This window comes from Astatotilapia calliptera, chromosome 13 (genome assembly GCF_964374335.1).
Source record: "Astatotilapia calliptera chromosome 13, fAstCal68.1, whole genome shotgun sequence".
In the NCBI taxonomy this organism is placed as follows: domain Eukaryota; kingdom Metazoa; phylum Chordata; class Actinopteri; order Cichliformes; family Cichlidae; genus Astatotilapia; species Astatotilapia calliptera.
In genome coordinates, this window is record NC_137434.1 from 22,519,656 (window position 1) to 22,537,191 (window position 17,536).

Here is a 17,536-nt window from a genome sequence, read left to right on the forward strand (position 1 = left end):
TCTAACAACAGCCCTGGCTGATTAATTTAACTACCGGAATTATTACTGAGCTTTGATAAATGGGTGCCTGCAGGGTAGGTTCATGAAGAACCTGTAGGAGCCACACATACAGTATCCTTTACTGCATTACAAAAATCCATTGTTAATAGCAAAATGTATTTCTAAGTATTGAAACACACTGAAAGAGAGGTCATTCTGTTTTTCGTTATCATGAATTATCTTATTGTTTCATTTATGTGTCTGGTTGAGGCGGAGCTAATGCGCTCAGTACACTTGAATCACAAAGTGATGATCCAGAGACTCTCTCCCGACCCGTTACCCATAACACTCATGAGGGTGTTAGGAGTCTTCTTATAGTGGAATTTATGTATGTACAGTTTCATTTGCAAATTTCACAGGCAAACAATTTCCATAATATCAGGGTGAACAGTAAATATGCAGTTTTTGCGTGCGAAGCAGGGTGTTGGTTGAATTGGAAAAGGGCAAAGCACGGTTCCTCTCACACACACACACAAAAACACACACAAACACACAGCGCTACGATCTTGTAATCATTTTTTTCAACCATCCGCTGTCCAGTCATCAGCTCTGCCTCACTCGAAGGCCAGCAGATCAACTGCAGAGAGTGTTGCACGACTGTGGGTGGTGGAAGCAGAGCGATGGTGATGTGGAGATGAAGGCAGGAGGGGAGAGGCATAGTATATATCCCACTCAAAAAAGTATGGAGGACAATTTGGCGCAGCATTTTGTGCTTTTTTTTTTTTTTTTAGTCCCTTCCTTTGCGTGCCAAAAGCTGATTGGAGGCTGTTGGTTATTTTTCACAGGATGTGCGTCTGTGTGTATTTATATGTGTGTGTGCGCGCGTGTGCGCTGTGTGTGTGTGTGTGTGATTGCAGTAGAAAGTGCAGGCTAAAGCGAGGCAGATGGCGGCAGATGGGCGAGGTTGGAGGAAGGTGCTCGGAAAAAACCTGGAAATCTACACCACCGCCGCCGCCACTCGCCCGCCCGCAAGCTCTGCTCGCCCGCCCGCGTGTAAAAATAACACAGTTTGCTCGGAGCCAAGTTACAGAGATGCAAAGTAGCCGGGATAAAAAAGAAAAAGGGGGGATGGGGGTTGAAGACAGAGGAAGATGAGAAGGGAGAGAAAATATTTCAGGGTTACAGGAGTGAAATTCAGACAGTTCCTGTGTTTGCCGTCAGTGAAAAGGGCAGATGAGAAGTGAATAAAGAGGGTTTCTGTCTGCTGCGTGCCTGAAGAACACACAAACAGATACTGCAGCAACGCAACGCTGAATAATTCTTCATCCAAACTCGTAAAGAATTAGATTGAAGTGTTATCATTTGTTTCAAGGGAAGTCAACAATTATAAAAAAGATTAATGTAAGATTAATACAGAATAAGCAGTGTAAGATCCTCGCAAAGGGATGGAACGGGATCAGAGAAAACACATGGAGAGTGTTTTTTTTCCTTTTCTTTTTTGTGCGTTTGACACATTTCTTTGTGGCAAATTTGAAAGTGTTAAAGGGAATGGATTTGGGCCTTTTCCATTTATTTTTATGTGTTTGTTTTTATTTTGTTTGTATGTTGTATATGTTGGGTATTATTGCGACTCCTTTTCTATTGTAAATGTTTCACAAACATAGCGGCACAGTCAGCGTATTTCAAAATGTTAGCACAGTGACAGCACAAATTCATTTTCAAGTGATGACACTTTGGAGATGGAAGGCCTCTGTCTGATACCCACAATATGGGATAGTATGTTCACAGTATATGAACTGTGTATGTGGATGTGTGTTTGTGTTTCCTGCTGGGTATCTGGGCTGGTACAGCCTCAGGCTGTGTGTGCCCATCCCGTCCCATCTAGCCCTGTCCAGGCTGCCAAAGCCCTCATCCTGCGATCGGCAGCTAGCTGCCACATGGCTGCCACTATAGGGACCAGGACAGGACAGGACCTTCTCCATCACTGCTGCTTTAAATCACTCTCCTCTCCTCCTTCTCTTCTTCGCATCCTCTCCTCCTCTTCCTCACCTCCTTCTTTCCTCCTCTCCTCTCCTTCTTCTTTCCTCTCCTCTCCTCTCCTCTCGATTTGTCCCATTTGTTTCTTCCTGTCTTGTCCTATTTATTTGCCCTGCCTCTTTTTAAATTATACACATAACCACACATGCCATAAACACACACACACACACGCATACACACTCCAGTGCCTCCATGCCTCGGGCTGTGGGGCATCATTCTGGCTCTGTGTGGATTAATCTGCTCCCTGCCTGCAACCGAGCTGCCACCACTTTCTTTAGTCCCAGGACACACGGACACACCATTACACACACTGTTACAGACACTGACAACCACATACGTATACATGCCTAACTGGACACGCTGATTAGTTTGCATTTCTGTACCTTTTTTGTACAAAGATGCAAAATCAACCTCATAAGCTGCTCTGAATTTCATAAACGGCTCCGTGTGTGTGTGTGTGTGTGTGTGTGTGTGTGTGTGTGTGTGTGTGTGTGTGTGTGTGTGTGTGTGTGTGTGTCCTCGAGCTGCAGGAACTGAAACAACACCAAACATCTCACACTCAAAACTTTATGAATTTGATGAGGATGGATAAATATTCCATCTGCTGTGTGTGTGTGCGTGTGTGTGTCTTGCAGTCTCCCAGCAGTCTAAGCCAGTGTTATCCCTCCAGCCGTACCAGTCAGTAATATATCTGGAGCTGGCGGTGTGTTTCATTCCCCCAGCTCTTCTCTGCAGCTGCCAACTGGGTGACCAGCTTAATTCTCACCCAAACACACATTCACACATAAAATAGCACTCATAAGTCTCTTATTCACTTCCACGTACTGTACATGTTGACTTGCACACATTGAAGCAGTCCGCCTGCATCATTAGCAGTTTAGTGTCAAGTGCATGAGCTCAGTCAGTTAATGACCAGCTTTCCGTGGTATTGAACTGCTGTAGAAACTCACAGGCAGCTGTTTGGTGTGTTCTTCGTATTCTTCCTTTTTTTTTTCTTCCCTGCGTGGTGCACTGTGACATTTGAATTCAGCCGTCTTATCTAATTGTAGAGCTGGAAAGAAACTGCCAAGTAAAAATGTATTCAAAATAAGCATATTGCATATTTTCTGCCTGCCTTCACGGCATTTTAGGCTGTGGTTACTTTAAATGACAGCAACTCTGTTTAGGATTTAAAATGCAGAAATATGCTAAATAAAACTAGATTTTGCTTCCTCGAGTTTCCTCATACAGTTGATTATATCACATCCGTAACATTGAACTGATACATTTAGAGTGGTATGGTTTGATTTTAGACACTGTTTTCACCTTTTGACACTGCTAATAAGGCCTATGTGAACATCAAAGCACAATTTGCAATTAGTATGCATCAACGTTTTTTTGTTGTTGTTTTTTAAAGTTTATTAAAAGTTTTGATATGTGACCCTGTTTTCTGTTTAATATGAGCCAGTTATGTATTTATGACACCTGTCCTCCCAGCATCTGCCACACAATGTCTGGTGTTAGTTCAGAGTGGAGTATATGTTTTTAAATATTATGATATTATTAAATTCACTGTGTAATTGTTTCATGTCATTTTAAATAGTGGCAGTACAAACAGGCCTTTTGTGAACGTTTTAGTCTCTGTTAGCGTGTGCTCATGTCCACCCTGACTGGTCCATTATTAACAGTGAGTGAGATGTTGTTATTATTGGCGAGATGTACAACATATGCTGTTCTGGCTGCTCTCCAGCCCTGTCTGTTTGTCAGTCACACGCACATACACACACACACGTGCAACACATGCACACACTTGTACTCATCATGTTAATAAGCTTATTATGTTAATGAGGGCCTCAACAGCACCTGAAATACCTCTCTTCTTGTTTCTGCCTCCTTCTCTTCTCCTTCTCCCTTCCAGAGGTTTGCAGAGCGGAACATGAGGGGATGAAAGAGAGGAAAGCGAGTGAGGGAAGGCATGATTAGAGGATGGAGAAGGCAGGATAAGACAGGATGGAGAGGATAGTGCAAGGAAGGGATGAAGAGTAGGAAGGCGGCCCAAACGCGAGATTTAGATATAAAAGTGACTTACTAAACAGTACAATTTTCCTTAAAACACACACAAATAGACATGAAACACAGCAGTTTACCATGCAGTACTTGTGCCACCCAGCTTGGAGGTTGGTGTGGCCCTGACTTGGACTGGAGGCTGTTCCTGCCTTTTCCATCCAGGGACATTCTTGTCTGTCACTGCCAGGAGAGCTTAGTGTGCCAGGGAGAGCTGGCAGCAACCGGGGGGGCATCTGGTAGGCCACGCCAACACGCTGACTTTCCTACTGTAACAGGAGCCTCTGAAGACCTGCCATCCCATAATATTTGCCTCTGTACGTGGCTGTGTATTGAGAGAGGTGGGGGCTGTCGTCTACACCTTAGTCCTTGATAACTGTGCAGCAACTTCTGTTCATCTCAGACAACTTTTTGGTTTTATTCATCCCTGGAGCCTAATGGCATATTGACTGTCCTTTGGTGCCGTTCCTCGCTCATCTGTTTATTCAATGGATACCTTAAGCAGTCAATATTGTCCAATAAAATAAATGCAGACGTTCACTAGAAAAAGCAGATGCCCAATAAAACTAATGGTCCCATTTTAAAAGACAGAAATTTTGTATCTTTGTGTTTGCTCCTCAGGTCCTGGAGGACAATGACTACGGTCGAGCGGTGGACTGGTGGGGTCTGGGTGTTGTGACGTACGAGATGATGTGCGGTCGCCTGCCTTTCTACAACCAAGACCACGAGAAGCTGTTTGAGCTCATCCTCATGGAGGACATCAAGTTCCCCCGCACTCTGTCAGCTGACGCAAAGTCCCTGCTGTCTGGCCTGCTCTTCAAAGATCCGAACAAACGGTGTGTGTCGAAGCTTTTTTTTTTTTTTTTACTTTCACATGAAATCAAATTTATTCAGTAATGTGAAGCAGGACCTCTATTAGAAATACTATTTTGATGTCAAATAAATCTCTTTATTCGTATCACCATGTCAGCGAAATTTAAATTTTTACTTTGTATCGCCAATATGGCCCGGTACTGACTTAATACAAGATATTAACAGATCTGGTGAATTGACAACCACCGGCAAAAGTGGGAAAAGTTGGGAAGATGATTCATATTTGTGCCCTTTGTGTAAAGTTATTTTTCAGTTACTACCTTCAGACACACAGAGGAGACTAACTTTAGTTATTTTGCTATATAAACAAAAAACACCCACTACTTTTAGTGTACAGCCACTAATCATACAAATATAGAGATGTGCTGATTCTTACTGCTGTTTTAATGGGCAAAGCCTTTCATTCTGTAGATCACTGATTAGCCACCATTTGTCGATATAGCAGCAGTAAGACACGCCATATAGAAAATTGTAGAAATCTTTCTTACATTCTGTTCACGCTGTGCTGTTCATTTCTTACTGCGTTTGTCACTTCTGCTTCTAACAATCCTGTCTTCACCTGTCCTCTGCCCTAGGCTCGGAGGAGGGCCAGATGATGCTAAAGAAATAATGAGACACAGTTTTTTCTCTGGTATTGACTGGCAGGATGTCTACGATAAAAAGGTATAGTTTGCATGTCTAATTAAACATAATAGGACTGTAGAAAATAATGTATTCAACTTATTAAGACAGGCAGCTGTAAAGAGCACAGTGTTACAGAGATGTGTGACTTTGTATCCTGTGCATGTGTTTCTCATATAACACCATCAAGTGAGAGTCAGGTGGCATCACTTAAGCAGCTAAACAGGTGTCAAGCCTCCTCATTTGACTTTTTTAAAAAAAGTTGTTTTGTTCTGTTGCAGAGTTTAGTAGAGTCCAGTGATTCAAAAGCATAAAAGACCTCCTTGAAATTATTCAGTTGGTTTAACTACTATTTATAGGGTTTTATGGTAATGATGTAAAGACAAGACACTCTCTGGATCTGAGGCTCGGATGTTAACTATGAATAATAACTGTGGTGAAAGGAGGATTTTGGTGGATTTATTTCTTCTTCTTCCTGGCCTTTTTTTCCTGACTTTTAGTTACAGGAATTTTTATGTCTGTCAGTCTGGAACAACAACAACGCCCACTGCTGTTATTTACAATCTGATGTGATCTCTTCGCATCTCTGTCCCAGCTCATTCCTCCGTTCAAGCCTCAGGTGACGTCGGAGACAGACACCAGATACTTTGATGAGGAGTTCACAGCTCAGACCATCACAATCACCCCACCAGAGAAATGTGAGTGTCTCGTGCCTCTTTCTTTTCCACACGCGCATATGAACAAATAAGTCAAGAACATAATTTGACTAAATCACAAATTTTGTTTTTTTACAAAGCTGCAGATATTGTCCTTGGACATAATGGTGAAATAAACAAACATGCATTCTCTGTTGTCGGGTGTTTAATACGTGTCAGGATTTCTGTAAAATGTTAGTGGTGAAATGACAGCGTTTACTCAAACAGATGACTGTTTCACACTGTGGAACAAACACCTTTGTCTGTTTATTCGAGTGTCTCTGTGTTAGTCCTCCGGCCACATGCAGCTCTTCTGGGCTTCTGGGATACAGATCGTGCTTTTAAAATCATTTAACGCTGTATTATACATGAACTGATGTGAGGTTCCACTTGTTTGTAGGTCACATGTTAGTAGAATGAAACTGGCACATCAGAAACTTACTTTTTAATTGTTTAACTCGACAGTAACAGAGAAGATGATCAGATGAGAGAGAGAAGTTGTATATTTCCTGATTGATGTCATGTATTAATACAAATGAACTGTGTTATATAGTAAATGCTTTAAAAATGACCTCTGAATCTATACTTTTCATATTTTTTTCTTAGTCGATGAGGATGGGATGGACTGTCTGGACAACGAGAGACGACCACACTTCCCGCAGTTCTCGTACTCTGCCAGCGGTCGGGAATGAACTGTCCATCACAGTGACATCATCACAGCTGGTCTCTGAGGCCATCACTGTGGGCGCAAAGAGACCCACAGCTTTGGACCAACCCAGAACAACCATGACTTGAAGGATTTTTGCCCTTTTCCTCTTCCTCGTTATCTGTTCTTCACCTCTCCAGTGTGCTTCTTTTCTCTCTCTCTTTTTTTTTTTAATTCTCTCCAATCCCTCCTTAGAAAAAACCTTCAGGCGAAATTACGGTCTAATCCTGCACTGCAACCCCAGGTGATCCGAACTGTGATGTGATCAGTTGTTATGTAATGACCCTTTAATGATGGGTGCACCTCCGGTGGCCTGCTGTGCTTTGACGTGTGTCGGGCCTGCCAAACTCTAAAAATGAACATCTCTGATGCACTTAGACAACAGCTGATGCATTTCTAAGGAGACGTTTTTGTGGCTTCTTTATCCGTGGGACGGAAACACTCAAATCATTCAAAACCCAAACTGCCATTACCAGTTGTATCTCAGGCTTTTGCAGACAGGTCAGATTTGAAATCCTCAGTTACATAATTCTGGGATTTATTGAGGCTGCCTGGCATCGAGGAAGCAGTTGTCACCAGTGAGCAGAATCCTACACACCTCATGTTGTCGAGCAGGATTTGACTCAGGTTTTGCTCAGTGCAAGTCATTATCATCGTTGCTGCTATTTCAACTACTACAACAACTATTACAGGTACCGCTGTTCCTACTGCTCTTATACTATTACTGCTACTACTAAAACCCGGTGCTACAATACTGGCTAAATGCTGCTGATCATTATACAAGCGCCAGCAAAACATGAACCACACTTATGCTTATACAGCTGCAGAACAGCTGCTGCTCCTGATGCACAGCTCTTACACATCAGCTCTGTAGATCAAACGCGTGTCGTGTGTGTCTGTGTGCGTGTTTAAGGTCCAGTTATGGGTTTGTGTTTTAAGATCGCATCTCAAAGCACAGCAGTTCAGAAGGATGTGACTCTCAACCCATGAGCTTTACTACATAACCTACAGTGCAGTGCAAGATGGTCGATGCATATATTACTGCAGAGGTGAAAACAGCTGGTTTGAATGTTTCCCCCCAATTTTTTTTTCTTTTTTAGTTTTCAGTCCCGCTGAGTTTAAATCTCTGAAAGGGAACACAAAAGCAAAACGGTACTTTTGTTTCGACGATGGAAAGCTTTACTGTGACGCATCGTTATAGCGGCTGTTGGATCCATGTGGCTGTACCTCTGTGTCTATGTGCAGGAAAGGGAACCTGAAGAAAGGAGCAGATTCAGCACAGAGCAAAAAAAAAAAAAAAAAAAGTCTGAGATGGCAGGGTGAGTGCAGCGATGAGAAAAAAAATCAGGAAAGATGTGAAATATTTATAATGTGATAAGGGGCCGTGAGGTAACAGGTATAAAAAGTATATATGTTTCGTGAGGAGGTACACGTCAACTGTTATGGGTTTACAAGAATCACAGCAATGGTTATAATATATATATGTTTTATTTATTGTTCTACTCATCAGTTTTATATTTAACTTTTTCTATTGTTATTACATTATTCTAGAAAGAAATATATTGTTATTTCTTAGGGCTGAGAGGGAAAAAAAAGCACCTCAAGAAACAAAAATGGCTGAAGAATGTAGGAGGGAAAGCAGATAGCCTTCCTGCTCCATTTGTTTTTTTGTTTTAATGTTTTCGTGTTGTTTTGTGACCAAAATGTGACAGCCCAGAGGTGACAGGACATATTAAAGACAGACGACGAAAGTTTGGGAGAAACATCTAGGAATCTGCATAATTATCTCAATGAGATGTCAGATATGAAGACTAGTAGATGTTGCTCATATTTATTCTTATTACAGGTGTGTGTCGGTGATGGTTAAGGCACAGTCGGGTGAGAAAGACAAAGTGGAAGTTGAGCAGAAGGATAACAAGTGCAGCACAAAAGGCTGAATGCAAGGCTTTAGCTGTAAGTGTTTTGAGGAGAGGTGAGTTAGCACTCGGTTAAGAAATGTATGTTTGAAGGCGAGTCGTCGTGTTCCTGTCGGTTCTTTGGATGTTTAGAAGATCCAAGTTTATTTAAAGATCAGGTCCTTACCACTAAACCATCCCCGCACTCTTCTGTCTATAACGCGCGCCGTCATTTCTCCCTTGTGGACTTTTCTTTGTTTCCAGTCGTCACGTTGTCGTATGTCTTCCAGTCTGACCAACAAGATTTGAAAGTCCCCTCAAAGTCACTGTCTTCAAATGGCCAGTAAGCCTTACGGTTTAGCTCAGAACAAGTCAAAGACGTTGACACCCAGCATTTCTGAGACAAAAATATATATATCGCCAGATGTGAGGTAATATATTTTTAAAATTTTAAAATAGCGACATGTTCATCTTGTGGGGGAGATGTCACCTTCAGTGTCAGAATGACGGATTAAAAGAGTACCAGGGGATGTGCTCTTATTAGCCGTGGAAAACTGTATTCCACTTTATTTATTTGAATGTTTTTTATCTTTATTGATGGATAACTTGAATTTATTTTCTATTTAATTTATTTAATGTTGTTTTGGCGTTTAGCAGTAAGGGGATGTAGCTGTGTTTCAACACTTTGTGCTAGAAATAAATGTCTCCTTTTTTTTTTTTTTCCATTTTCAGATATACAACAAATTACCTGTTTTTCCGCTGCTCTGAAGTCCATATGCTTTACTGTTGCACATCCATTAAACCGCTACTAGGCGCTTTATGGCAGAAAGTATAAAAGGATGGCGCTGGCCTGCAAGCTGTAGTCCTCCTCTGTCTGCTTCACCAGTCCTGAGTCAAAGTGGCACTCAGAACTCTTATGAAAAATACTGCTCTGTGATCGATTGAGCCTGTCTGGCACGGCTGAAGCGAAATGAGTACAAATCCCACCCAGCTGGCACCCTCGACAGGCTCAAGCAAACGCTCCCCAAGTATTTGGAAGGATTTCAGCTTTGATTTGACCCAGGTCTGCGAGCGACTGAGGAGTTCTAGCTGCATGTGCACGCTTAACGCCAAAAATCATTAGAAACCAGAGTTCATAAAATATCGCTTTGTAGCTTCGGCCATAGCACTTTCAACACCCATCACTTTTTATATGACTCAGAGGAGTCTGGTTCAGCTTTGCTTTAAAGGAAGACTTTTAGCTTGTTTTTTATGTTTGTAAGGAAATGAGGATTTTTCAAAACACATCTCCCCCTCCATCTACAACCACTAGCTTTGATGTTGCTCTGATGTTGAGAGTTGGCGAGACTGGATGAAATGTGTCGCATGCTGAGACGAGTTAGAGCGGCCTGTGAACTGGGCTCAGTTGGAATTTTTAGTAAATTGGTCAGTGTTTGTTTAAAAAAACAAATCCACTGATCAGCCGTGGCACTGATGTCCCAGATTCCTGCTCTGATTCGCAAAGTTTTTTTCAACAGTAAGCCGCCAACTCTCCCACACTCCATCCTCGATGGATACAGGTCCATGTAGTGACAGCAATGATATCAGAGTCTGACTGTGGGGTCAGAGATCCTAAAAAAAGAAGGAAGGGTTTCCTCTGACTTTTAATAGGGGGGAAGGTAACGCTTTGTAACACACTTACTCAGTGTGGAACAGCAAATCAGTCGTGGACACGTGGCTCAGTTCTTAAACTGAATGCAGAAATTCATTGTTCCTCACAGCTTTACTGGTGGCCTCAGCAGTTTGAGATTTGATGCTGCGCTGATGGTGTTCCCTCTTAAAGCTGCTGCTGTTTGTACACCTATCACACAACACATAAGACCCCACTCGTGTTTCAGACATATGTAAAATTCTTTCAAGAACTGACCTCTTCCATTGTTAATGAACCCATCAGCTCTAAATGGCAAACCGCTCTCCGCCAGGTGATCAGTAAATGGCTCGAGTGTTTGGAAGGTGAAAGTGTTCGACCTCGTGTCTGCGGCAGATTCCCCCTCCCCTCTCCTCTCTCTGGTACTAGACCGCTATCATCACATTTAACATAAACAAGCATGAGATGCATTTATTTATAAACGGCAAACAAAAAAAAACAAAACAGCAAACATGTACAAATATTACACAGTATAACTGGGTTTTGATGCCATGTCCATCCACTGTAGCTTTACAGTTGCATGAGACATTTGCGGACAGCTTCCAGCTGTTCGGCAGAGTGGGCCGCGTTTTCCCAAGTCGCTGCGCGGCCGAGGTCGTCGCCGCTCTTGTCGAAGGCACAGAGATGGCGTAGACTCTGACACGGCATCGGGGAAACTCTGGAGAGCTTCACAGAAAAGCGGATCAAACTGCCTTTTTCTGTGCTCCGTGCAGATGCAGAGCTGCTGGCCAGTGAGCCCGCCACGATGTGAAAACAACAAATTACCATCAACATGAAGCTGGTTTTTTTACTCTGTACATCCTTAGTATTTTTACACATAAAATGTATATGATAGGGATGCACATTATTTTCCTTCTTACAGACAGCTTCAATAAAGCACTATGTCAATCTGCTGCCATCGTGTCGACTTTTTGTTCGCTTTGTGGAGTTTCAGCTCAGTCTAAACAGAGCAAAAAAACAATGTTCACTAAAAACTCACAAAATGAGTGTTGGGGGTGCGCTTTGCACACATCATAACAAGCTTTAATACAAATCAAGTCTATGTCCAGTATGGCAGAGGTTTACAGAGGCACTTTATGCTCAAAGTTTCCCAGCAAATAAAATCCTGTAATGGAAGTAAAGTTTGGATTAGGATCTTTACAGTTTTTAATCCAGGACACTTCCTATTGGACATTGAGTTGTGCATCATGTTAGCATTTCTATATAAAGAAGTTGTACTTCAGAAAGCTCATTAGTGGACTGAGCTTTTATTTATTAAAATGGATGGGAGGGAAAAAAAAAAAACATACTTTGAATACTCACTTGACCTATCAATCATAATTACACTCAGTCATGAGACAAAAAAATGCCACAAAAAACCCAGTTACATGAACACAATCCACATTAATACCGAATAGAGGACATAAATATCCTCTAAGTAAACAACAGTTTGTTTTCCTGTTGACAAACGAACAGAACATCGTGATCCACGGAGCGATGAAGGGAAACCGGCGAGACAGACTCATGTGGACAGAGTCTCAGTTCGTCTCGTGTTCGGCAGCTTGAAAGACAAACACACAACACATAGTGAGAAGTGTATGTGAACACACACAGAGGCGCGCACAAACACACCCTGTGATAATGAATCACAGCAGAATACAGACAACATGTTTTTCAGCAAATCCAGAACCAGACAGAATCATTAGTCACGAAGGGACAAATGTCTTCTTACTGGTTTTTATTCTTGGTAAACTGACAACTCTTAGCGTGCTCCCAGAGAGAAAAGACACGACTACAAATTCATTTAGTATCAGAACAGTGAGTCACACACAATCACACACTCCTCTGTGTGTTCGTACCTCGATGCGTAGGCTCTGCATCTCCTCGCTCAGTGTGTTTCTCTCCTGCATCAGCTGGTTCTGTTTGGCCAGCAGCTCACACACCTGCTGGGCGCTGCTCTGACAGTGACGGTCCAACTGCTGCAGCCTGCAACGCACACGCACACACACACACACACAATATTGACTGAAAGAGTGTGAGAAGAACGTACCCTCCTGGCTAATATAAAACCAAATGTTGTAAATATTGAAAGAGAGCTGGATCCACAAAGAGCTTTTAATATCACCGGACTTTGTTTTGATCAAGCAATCAACAGTGTTTACAGGGATACGAGTGCGGTTTAAGTTTTTCACTGTGAGTGCACATAGGGATGATGCAGTAGCTGAAATGTATCAAAGGACTGGATGCTGGCTAGATGTTTATATAATGACGGCTATTAAAAATTCCTCTTCCAGACAGTTTTTGAAAACTATAAAGTACGTTTAAAAAAAAAAAATGCTGACTTGAGGCATCGAGTCGATAAGCTTGGTGCATTAAGAGCTAATTTATATACAGAAGAAGTTTAGTCCAGTAGGCCGCATTATCAACCTATTGATAATTAATGAGGAAGAGTCAACAAAAAACAAACAAAAAACCACTCATCTTATGTGAAACTGGATGAAATCTTATTAAAACACTTATTCAGGGATACATTAGTGACACACTCGACCAAATATTTTTTATAAAATGAGTGACTAGTAACCAAAGGTACCAGTTCATGACTCAGCTGGTGTTTCTTATCAACAGAATCAGAGTGAAATAATTAATGAAGTTGCCGTGATGCCCGCAGGCCCCAAACTTTCGTTTTTATCTAACAGCAAACATCGTAACCTGACAGACAGCTCCCTAAAAGTGCAACCACACGTCAAGTCGACACAGCCCGCAACTATTCTGATTGGTCTGTTCAGTACTGCTGATTCCTCCTGTGAATTTAGTACGCAGAAGTCTACATCAGGCCTTACAGGCGTGTCACATTTTCCACCTCGTGGATATGCTGCACTGCAGATGTCTGCAACTGTAAACACTCCTTTGCAGAGACATTACAAGTCAACAGCTCTGCCTGCGGTCTTCAGAGCGATATAGCAGGAATGAGTGCTCGTTATTAACGGAGTATAATCCCTGCATGAGAGACCGAGGGACACCGTGTGCTCACAGGGCAGCAGCTTGTCACTCATACAATCCTTCATCATTTTTGCTGACTTTAATGACTTTATAAGAAAATAAGCTTCACATGGTGTTCAATAAGACTTCAAACTAGTGATGGAGTTCATATACTCCTCAGGACTGTGTTTTCTCAGGTCAAAGATCAAATGAGCCAACGGTAACTTTCCTTTACACTTCTAAACAAAGTGCGTTAGTACAAGAAGTCGCCCCCTGTGGGACACTGAGAGAAGAAGAAAAATGCTGTGACTTCATTTTTAGATTTTCAGACCTATAAGACACATGCATCGTTCCTACTGCTTGCTTTTTCAGGACTTCCAACATAGAGAGTGTTGTAGTATATCACTATATCACTATATCAAGATCATTACTATGGGCAACATACTGTCATACAGTTGTTTTTTTAAATTTAATGCTTTTTCACTCATAAATGATAATAATGAGAAAATTAACCCATAACTATAGATTGAGTTAGTGCAATAAAGTAAGATTTGATAACATGGGACAAAGTGATCAAAATACATGTTGACCATTCATTTGTTTTAGTCACTGTTTTCATCACTGCAGCGTACCATTAGCATCTCTGGATATTACATCTATCTAACGAGATCATTCAAAAGTAATTATTCTTTAAAAATTACTCGGATTTTCTTGGTTATATCATCAGTCTGTCATCCTGTAGCTGTCAAAAACAGTCAGTCTGGTGAGAAAGTTGTGTGTGTGCGTCGTTCTGAAGTTTTGATCTTTACTACGACATCCCAATTAGTGTGTCCCTCCCTCTGACACAGCCGCTCCTACAGACAATGAACTCTTTCACTGCACACTAGGATTAAACTCAGAGTGTGTGTGTGTGTGTTCCAGCTGGAGTTCAAGGATGTGTGAGAAATTGTGTGTGTCGAATGTGTGTTTGGGGTTGGTGGATGAATGTGTGTTGAGATATTTCCCACCAGCAGCCCATTATTTCACTCATTCATCCATCCATGCTCCCCTCAAATGCAGTGGTGAACTCATTCATTTACACACACACACACACACACACACACACACACACACACAGAGAGATAATGAGAGCGATGTCACAGCACTGGAATGCACATTTACATATTTAACCAGCCATCTATAAAATTATACATATTTCTGTCTTCTATATGAGGAACTTTAGGATAATTTAGAGACTTTTGCACACATAAAACAATGCTTCAAAGTATTAAGTACAATTACTCGAGTACCACAACTTCAGATTACTCATGCTTTACTTATGTATTTTCATTTTTTTTAAATTTACTTCTGCTAGATTTCAAAAGGAAATGTATCATTTAGTCTGATATGTCTATTAAATAAAAATAGCCACTAGTTAATCCTCTATAATATGATGAAATATTAAAGATTAAACCAGTTCTCAATGAATAAAACACTTTTGTGGGAGGATTTATTTATTGTTTTCGTTTCTCTCCTGTGTAGGAACCCGACCTTTAGATTACAAACCACAGACTAGCACCACCTCAAGGAGCATTAGAAGTTATATACTGCTCACATATTGATATGCAGCTAATAAGAATAATCATAAATCCAGTATCTCAAATTCTTAAAATATTTTTAAAGACCAGTATAAAAGAGATTTTAAATACAAAAATGTCCAAATTCCAAAAACTGTACACTTGTTTGGAGCTTCTTTACCACAGTTTACTGCTTCAGTGTATGTGGCATGGAGACGATCAGCTTAAAGCACTGCTGAGTGTTCCAGATTGCTCTGACAGTGTCCTCCATCCTTATTTTTGGATGAGGGATTTCTCATCTTCCTCTTGAAAACATCACATAGATTACTTAAGACTTGTGGTATTAAAACTTTATTTACTACTTACTTAGAGGGAGACAGGAGGAAAGATAAAATGGTTAATAAAGTTAAGAAAGTATCTGCTACACTTTTTGAATTTAAAAAACCAACATCGGTCTCTGCAGAGCTTCTCAGAGCTCATAAGCACCCTGTGAGGAATTTTAATTACTCTGATATGAATTATAAGCTAAAATTGTCGCTGTTTCAACAAGTTCATTAGAAAGCAATGATGTGGGGGGATACAGACAAGGAAGAGCGAAGAAGAGGAGGATGAAGAGGGCAGTGGCTCGGGGCAGAGAGAGACAGAGAGGGGGTAGCTGGGAGGGAGACAGATGCCCCTGCCCTGCTGGTCATGTTGGCAGTGGTAGTGCTGGCTGTGTGAGACAGACGGGGGAGGCGAACATCCCAACACTTCACACTGCTCTCCCCACCCACATGGTCCTCACTCTGCTCTGCAGGGTTTAATCCTTTTTTTTTGCCTGTCCTTCTTCATCATCCCTACCTTCCCTCTTTGAGCCTCCTCCTTCTCCTCCATCCTGTCTCAGGGCCCGCTGAGTGGTTTATCCCAGTCCTGGAGGCTCTGTCCAGTCCTGGAGGCTGAGGGCGATGACTCCCCTCCCTGCCTGGTGTTCCTCCAGCCGGCTGCCAAGCTGTCCTGACCAACCACCCCCTCACTCCCTCCTCCCACTCTGCTCTACCTCCTACGCCTTCACACAGCACCACAGCAGGACATCGCCACGTCACCCAACAACACAACAAACACACACACAGAAGCAGCCCCACTGCGGTGAGCGAAGACACAAGGTACAAACACAACCAGTGCGGGGATGTCGGCCACACACACACACGCACATATACACACACACAGCGGAGCACCTAAAGGTCAGAAACAGAGCCTGTTGTTCTGAAGCTGTAAATGTTTGATGAGGGAAGTGTTGGGAATGTGTCGACTGAAGGCCTTTAGCTCCACACCACTAAACTAATCTGAGTCACGCTGGGAAAATGCCAGTCCTTATCCATTCATGCCCTCTGATATCGATACATGTAGATGCACCACTCCGAAAATCAAAGAGAATTTACGGGAGATTTTGTGGCGATGACTTGGCCCGCTTTGAAATCCACTCTATAATCCAACAGGGGTTTTACACTTTGTCTGCTAGTGGAGAAAAATGTGACACTGGAGTGAAAATGTATTCATTCATTGATTAAAGCTGGGAGAATATTTCTATGAAATGATCCACAACTTGTTCACAGAGGACATCCTACAACGGTAAACAAAACAAAACCTGACATATCTTAAAAATCCCATTTTATACCAACTTTAACTTAAACTTTATTACCCAAAATAAAATATTTCTAGTCCTACAGAGAGTTCTGTTGTTTGCATTCAGAAGTTTAACTTAATCAAATTTCTTTTTTCCACGCACAAACCACTACTCTTTAAAATCTGTATCTGAAAACTATCCCTCTTCAAAATGTGGATATTCTTTCAAATGTGAGTCTGAATCATTTAAATCCTCTCTTTAAATAAACATTGTGAAATGACAACATACTAAATGTTTAAACTGAGAAAATGTCTTTCTTTTTTAAAGAATGTGTGCTCTCTTTGAGTTTGATCCCTGTGACGTGTTGGATAAAGACTGGAAACGTTATTTAATTGGGAAAAAAAGTGGGAAAAACACCTGTTGGAATATCTTTAAAGTAATTAGGTTAATTGAAAACAGGTTTAGTAGCAAGGCTGGCCTACAAAACACATGCACTTGGAGACTCTATCTTATAAAAAGAATGTAAAAAGTCCGGATGGAGAGGGGAGTCACCATGTTTAAGGTGTAAGGTTTATCTAAAACGATTAAAAAAAATTGGGGGTGTACTACTAAAAGAGTCAGAGATTCTGGAGCAGAATGGGACGAAGTAGGGAGGAGGCCAAAAATCAGGCCTCCAGATAGCACTGCATTTGACAGCCGTGCAGTGGAAATCCGTGCATCGACTCAGGGACGCTTCTAAAAACTAGTCTAAATTAGCATACACTCACCAGCCACTTTAATAGTCCTACCTGTTGACGCAAGTATCTCATCAGCCAATCACATGGCAGCAACTAATTGCATTTAGGCATGTAGATGTGGTCAAGACAACTGCTGAAGTTTAACC

General features: G+C 41.7%; 2 protein-coding genes across 7 annotated transcripts in view; one reads left to right on the forward strand and one right to left on the reverse strand.

Annotated features, from left to right (window-relative positions):
• The window catches only part of akt3a (v-akt murine thymoma viral oncogene homolog 3a), a 55,432-nt gene extending 44,003 nt beyond the window's left edge, over positions 1-11,429 (forward strand). For all 5 annotated transcript variants that reach the window (XM_026190101.2, XM_026190100.2, XM_080287713.1 and 2 more), the window contains 4 exons: positions 4,681-4,895; positions 5,508-5,595; positions 6,149-6,251; positions 6,855-11,429. In XM_026190101.2, coding sequence (XP_026045886.2) covers positions 4,681-4,895; positions 5,508-5,595; positions 6,149-6,251; positions 6,855-6,940 — 492 coding nt within the window. In that variant the 3' untranslated portion in view covers positions 6,941-11,429. The remainder of the gene's footprint in view (positions 1-4,680; positions 4,896-5,507; positions 5,596-6,148; positions 6,252-6,854) is intronic.
• sdccag8 (SHH signaling and ciliogenesis regulator sdccag8) overlaps positions 10,921-17,536 on the reverse strand; it is a 52,704-nt gene continuing 46,088 nt past the window's right edge. For both annotated transcript variants that reach the window (XM_026190099.2, XM_080287710.1), the window contains exons 17-18: positions 12,375-12,501; positions 10,921-12,076 (exon numbers count right to left, since the gene is read on the reverse strand). In XM_026190099.2, the coding sequence (XP_026045884.2) occupies positions 12,038-12,076; positions 12,375-12,501 (166 nt within the window). In that variant the 3' untranslated portion in view covers positions 10,921-12,037. The remainder of the gene's footprint in view (positions 12,077-12,374; positions 12,502-17,536) is intronic.